The sequence below is a fragment of the Chaetura pelagica genome, unplaced genomic scaffold (genome assembly GCF_000747805.2).
Source record: "Chaetura pelagica isolate M959 unplaced genomic scaffold, ChaPel_1.0 scaffold1407, whole genome shotgun sequence".
Classification (NCBI taxonomy): Eukaryota; Metazoa; Chordata; class Aves; order Apodiformes; family Apodidae; genus Chaetura; species Chaetura pelagica.
The window spans coordinates 155,500-161,524 of NW_009953954.1; the positions used below are offsets into that span (position 1 = coordinate 155,500).

At 56.9% G+C, this 6,025-nt stretch overlaps 2 protein-coding genes across 2 annotated transcripts in view; one reads left to right on the plus strand and one right to left on the minus strand.

Moving 5' to 3' along the window:
• Window positions 1–1,053, plus strand: part of FGF22 (fibroblast growth factor 22) — a 1,994-nt gene extending 941 nt beyond the window's left edge. The window contains exons 2-3 of the mRNA XM_010001844.1: window positions 510–613; window positions 859–1,053. Of these exons, the coding sequence (XP_010000146.1) occupies window positions 510–613; window positions 859–1,053 (299 nt within the window). The remainder of the gene's footprint in view (window positions 1–509; window positions 614–858) is intronic.
• Window positions 1,054–3,732: 2,679 nt separating this feature from the next.
• The window catches only part of RNF126 (ring finger protein 126), a 6,125-nt gene continuing 3,832 nt past the window's right edge, over window positions 3,733–6,025 (minus strand). Inside the window, exons 5-10 of the mRNA XM_010001845.1 lie at window positions 5,951–6,012; window positions 5,372–5,440; window positions 5,219–5,288; window positions 4,903–4,996; window positions 4,347–4,462; window positions 3,733–4,130 (exon numbers count right to left, since the gene is read on the minus strand). Coding sequence (XP_010000147.1) covers window positions 3,981–4,130; window positions 4,347–4,462; window positions 4,903–4,996; window positions 5,219–5,288; window positions 5,372–5,440; window positions 5,951–6,012 — 561 coding nt within the window. The 3' untranslated portion in view covers window positions 3,733–3,980. The remainder of the gene's footprint in view (window positions 4,131–4,346; window positions 4,463–4,902; window positions 4,997–5,218; window positions 5,289–5,371; window positions 5,441–5,950; window positions 6,013–6,025) is intronic.

A 6,025-nucleotide genomic window follows, 5' to 3' on the forward strand; every position in this document is an offset into this window, starting at 1 on the left:
CACTGGCATCTGCAGGCAGCACCATCCCAGCCCCACTCCTGCCCCCACAGCCCTCTGCCTGGCTGCTCCGTTCGCTGTGACGCAGCCCCTGCCATCCCTGCTGTCCCTGCACACACTTTGCCCCTTGGGGGCCACCCTGGCATGGGGGGCCTGGCGCTGTGAGAGGCAGGCTGGGACCAGGGCGCTGTTCAGGATGGATGCTCAGGCAGAGCTGCCAGGGAGGGTGGGATAAATGTGAGGTTGGCACTGGGCAGAGGCTGCCGGGTTGTTCTGGGCTGGGAGAGGTTGTGCTTGGCACCACCCAGCTCCGGGAAGCAGCTGGGCTCTGGGGAAGGAAGGAGTAAATGTCAAATCCCCCTGGATCAGAGGCTCCCCCTCCCTTGTTCCCACCGTCCGTCTGGCTCCTCTGGTGCGGGGTGAGGATCAGGGGACTCAGACCCGCTGTCGGGGCAGGGCCCCTCGGGAAGGCCACCGCCCCTGCCCGGCTCAGTGCCGCGTTCCGTCCGCAGGCATCGTCGAGATCCGGTCGGTGCGTGTCGGCGTCGTGGCCATCAGGGCAGTGCACACCGGCTTCTACCTGGCCATGAACAAGCAGGGGAGGCTCTACGGGTCGGTAGGTCGGACGTAGCCTCCCGGGAGGGTTTGGACTGGGCTCAGAGGTGCAGGGCAGAGCTGGAATGGGGGGTCTTAAAATGCCAGGGCCAGTGCCCAGGAGCGGGCTCCTGATTTCTCACAACCTGACCTGCACCCACGGAGCTCCTCTGTCCCCAGGGAGTGGGGAGGAGCTGGGTCCTGCCCTGCCCCATGCTTCGAGTCCCTGAGCACAGACACCCCTCACCCCCTTCCCTCTCCTGCCAGAAGGAGTTCAGCCCCAGCTGCAAGTTCATGGAGCGCATCGAGGAGAACGGCTACAACACCTACGCTTCCCTGCGCTGGCGGCACCGCGGCCGCCCCATGTTCCTCTCGCTCAACAGCCGGGGCCGGCCGTGGCGGGGGGGCAGGACGCGCCGGCACCACCTCTCCACCCACTTCCTGCCCATCCTCGTCAGCTGAGCCCCGCAGGCAGCTCTGGACCACCCTGTAGGAAAGAAAAATGAAAAGAAAAAAGGAAAAAAAAGGTTATTTTATTTATGAATATATCTATTTTTTTGCTATTTATTGGTTTATTTTTAAATGCACGGCGGAAGAGGGGTGTGGGAGGCAGATGCTCCAGGTGCAGCCGCGCTGGACACGGTTCTTCCCGCTTTTCTGCTGGGCAGAGCCAGCTTCACATCCCAGGAGTGTGGCTGGAGCTGCCGATGTCACGGCCACCACGTGCTGGAGCTCCTGATGTCACAGCCCCACCCACACAGCCCGGAGCTGGCGGCATCTCCACGGGGGCTGGGACAGAGGCTGCGGGGCTGGGACGTGCCGGCGGGTCCTGTTTGTCTCCATGTCCAAGCACTCATGGCAATTAAAACTGAGCTCGTGGTACAAGGGTGAGTCTTGGAGCACCAATGGTGGGACGGGCTTGGGTGGGGTGGATGCTGCTCCCACCCACGAGCAGACCCCGAGCCAGGACATCATGAGAAGGGATTGGGCCTGCTCTGGGGACCCATGTCCAGCCGAAGCACCTGGGCTGCTGACTCCCAGTTATGGGGATGGTGGCCAACCCATGTCCTGGAGGGAGACCAGCAGCTGTGCACCAGCCAGCCCCGGGCTGCTCCTGCCCTCATCATCCCTGACAGAGATGGAGCTGGCAGGCAGCCAGGAGCAAGGACCAGCCCCTTGCCCAGGGGAGCATGGCCAGAAATAGCATCCACACCTCAGCCTCCCAGTCAGGGCACGTCCCTGTGCCACCACGAGGCATCGTGCCTGGTCACTTTGTCACGTCAGACCTGAGCAATGGCCCCAGTGAAAACCACCAAACTCGTTCCATTTCTTACCCAACCAGCTCCAAACAAGTCCAGGAGGGAACAGCCACCATGGAAACCTTGTGGTAACTGTGTGATGGCTGCAGCAAAGGAAGATTTGTCCAGGTCTCCTGGGCTGCGTTTTGGTGACAAACAGCACAGCCTTCCCTCCTGCCAGCCCAGCTGATGGGCACACATGGGCTTAGCTGGGGACCTTTGTGCTGCCATCCACCTCCCTAGCCCAGGATCCTGCTGGCAGAAGCTTCTGGCTCAACCTCCGGCAGAGGATGAGCCATTAACCCTGATATTCCAGTCCTGAGATAAACCCTTGTCCCTCAGGCACCCACCCACCCAGATGAAAGGCGCCGCTGGGCTGCCCTGGCAAAGCCAAGGAGGAAAAACATTCCAGGAGAGCTGCTCAGCACCGGCCACGCGGCCCTGGCTGGCTTGGGAAAGCCTGTTTGCCATTCATGCCAGGGATGGGTCTCCAGTGAACCTTCCTTTATTCAAAAATGTCTCAAGATTAACACCAAAAGAACCACCAGCTTTCTCCCTCCCACGGGAGGCATGTCCCTTCCAGGAGCACTGAGGAGGGAGGGACAGGCCCTTGGGTAAAGCTGCTTTGAAACATCACCAGAGCCCTGCCAGAACCTCGGGTGTGGGGGAGACCAACACCTTCCCCACCCTGGCACAGGCCTCAAGAGCTGGAGGAGACGCAGGGGCCACTAGGCCATTGAACACCCCCTCCCCACGGACACCCCCACTCCTCCCTTGCCTGCCCTGGCACAGCCCAGCCCTGCGCCCCCACCTCAGACCAGCCAGGCCATGTGGAAGATCCAGGGTGACCAGGAAAAACCCCAAACCCTCAGGACTGCTGGGAACCCTAGTCTGGTCCCTCTTGTGCCTCCCACCCCAGGTACAGATGCAGGAAGGTCAGTGCCCGCTCTGGTCACATTCTTTTCATTCTCCAACCTCCAGCTCTGTCACAGCAACTGAGTCACAAACACACCTGGATATTTGTCTCTTTCTTCTTTTTTTAATCGGCTCTATTTTAAGTAGCTTTGAAGTACATTTTTCTCCAAAATGTTGTTTTTCCTGTATATTATTGGATCACAATGGTATTTGGCTGGTCCTTGCTCTGATGCACACCCAGTCCCGACGTCGACACAGGAACAGTCTGCTCTGGCCGCAGAAAGGGCAGGACTGCAACAGGGAGGTGTAAAAAATACAAAAGACCAGGCCAGGAAGCTTTCAGGTGTGACCGTGCAGCCAAGGGCCCACGGCTCCACAGGCTGGCAGGGTGCAGGTCAGAGCAGAGCCTGGTGCTGGTGCCGCTCCCAGGCAGGAACGGGGTGGAACGGGACGGCTCCAGCTCCGGCTCCACAGGCAGCCCCACAGAGCTGACCCTGCAGGTTTCCTCAAATCATGCACGATGTCTCGCTGGGCTGTAACATCCATTTATTTAACAGCAGTAATAATTTAAAATTATAAAAACCCTTTCAGTGTAGAGTGGCAGAAGGGCAGGGTTATAAAGAAAACTAAACGGGAGTCGAGATGAGCAAGGGAAGGATATCGGGGTCTATGTCCAGAGTTCCTTTTTCAGTGACAACTATTGGCCCTCCCCAGCTGGAGATCCCAGGAGGGAGGCAGGATCATCTTAAAATACTTCAATCTCCAAAGCAGAAGAGACAGCATCCAAGGGGAGGAGGAGGAGCAAAAGAGAGAAAAGGAACCTCAAATCCAAAACCATACAAACAACCTTTCCATTCCGAATGGCAACCACTGGCTCAGCACCTCGGTCCCGCTGCGGGCGCAGCGGCCGCCACAGCAACGGGCAACAGTCCAGGCAGCAGAGGGGTGTTAGTGACAGACAGAGCTCTCCCTCAGCACAGAGCTCGAGGCTTCTCCTCTCTGCAGGACCTGGAGTCTCCATGTCTTCAGAACTCAAAAGGGAATTCCAGGGGTGCTGCCTCCCCCTCACTCCCCCCTCCCTGGCTCTGCTCTGGAAGACCCTTTTGTTGCTTACGTTGGCTGGGGAGGGAGGAAGGGCAAGGGACAGGGCCCCAGGGAGGGAGGGGAACTGAGATTTCATGAGTTGTTCGATGAGTTTTCGTTACTTGGTGAGCTGGAGGAAGAGGAGGAGGAGGACGATGAGAAGTTCATCCCCGTGAGTCCCGGGGGGTTTGTGGCAGTGTTTTGTCCACTTAAGCTTTTCCGGCACACAGGACACGTGTCATGCTTTGGAGAGCAAACAAAAACAAAACCAGAAATAGGGGAAACAGCATTAGAAAAATGATGCATCAGCAGCACTCAAGGAAAAGTCTGGGATCACTCTCCTTCCTCTGATCAAAGGCTGCTCACACTTCAGCCTCATCACAAAGGTATGAAAATATTTACAGAGGAGACCAGCACCACCAGGAAAAACACCCAGGTGACCCCTTGGGCAGCACTAACCTGCTCCAGCCAGGGGACGATGCAGCCGTTGTGGAACAGGTGATTGCAGGGTAACTGCCGGACGTGCTCCCCAACTGTGTAGTCCTCTTTACACACAGGACACTCTAACCCAGAATCTGTTTCACAAAGGGAAAGCAGAGCAGGGCTGAGGAACAAAGACCCACACGCACAGCACCTGACTCAGGGTCCCATCACCTTCTCTCCCCTTCCCCCACTGGCTCTTCTGGCTCCTGCCGCCCAGCACAGGGGAAAGCTGTCTGCCCTGCAGCTCCTACCCCCGTGGCTGCCCCTTCACTGCCCTGGGTTTGCTCCACTCTTCCCTTCTGCCTTTTCATCTCTGTCCACACAGAACTTTGCCTCTCCAGGGCAAACCCATCCAGTCTACATTGCTCTTTTTTGTGTGCAAGTAGAACAGGACAACGCTTCAGCTTTCTCCCTCTTCAAAATGTTTTAAGCCTTGAAGGTACTAGCAGACAAAATAAAAACCCCGAGAAAATGTTACACAGAACTCTCACAGAGCTCTTTGTGCACGAGTCCCTGGAGGAGATACACATACCTACGTGTTCCTGTGTGATCTGGATGGTGGGGAGGGCCTGGATCTTTTCTTTGTCTGCTGGCGGCGGTCCAGTGTTTTCAAACTGATTTAGTAACTGAAAAAACAACAGGCCACAGAAGGCAGAGAGAAGATGTGAGCTCAACAGTGCTCAGAATCTGTTGATTTACTGACTCATGGGGCATGCAAACCCAGCAGCACCCATGCTGCAGACCCATCTCCCACCTCTGCAGTCCCATGGACCCCCTACAGAACAGGAGGTGCTGAGGGTTTGGCAGCACCAGACAGAGAGGAGACACTGTGACCACAGCAGCTTTACCTGTGTGATAATTGCATCCAAGCCGTTGGCACCCCACGCATAGTCCATGGGGTTTGAATGCAAGACACCCCTGTAAGGACAAGGACAACAATGAGGCTGGGCTGGGAGCACCAAGAGGAGCACTGTCAGATGGCAGCACATCCCCTGACTCACCAAGGACCGAGCCCCAGGTTTGGTATTGTTGTCGGTGCAATGATTCCATTGACCAGCTGCTGGATAATTCTGGAAGACAAGAAAACCAGGATTATGTAGGAATTTGTGTTTGCCAGCTCCCAGCCCAGACACTGACAGGGACGAGCAGCTACATGTGCTAAACACTGCTGGGGAAAATGAAAATACCCTGTATAAATTGCATCTTATGACCTGATTATTCATTAATAACGGGAAGTTTCAATATTTTATTTGTAAGGGGTAATTTCTGACAAAGATGGCAAGTGCCTCTCCAGGATGCAGCTAAAGAAACACTAGTCCTGTTGCCCAGTGTTTTCTCCCATTTCCCCTCACATCAAGTACATTTTAGGAATGCTTTCTCATCACAGGGTGAGGGGCAGGACTCCCAGCCACACTGTGCTCCATGGGGCAATGGCCACTATGAAGCCAAGGCCAGAGGCAGCCCAGAGGTGCAGGCTCCAGCCCTGCTCACACCAGCAAGGAAAGGGAAGGGGCTGGTGCTCGACCAACCCGCCCCAGCGAACAACTGAGGGGTTCCTGGCACGACCCGGGTGTTCTCACCCCTCCAGCGTGGGAACCCCCTCGTGGCGGCCGGCGCGGCGCGTGGCCAGGCGGGCGCGGGGCTGCCGGGCGCCG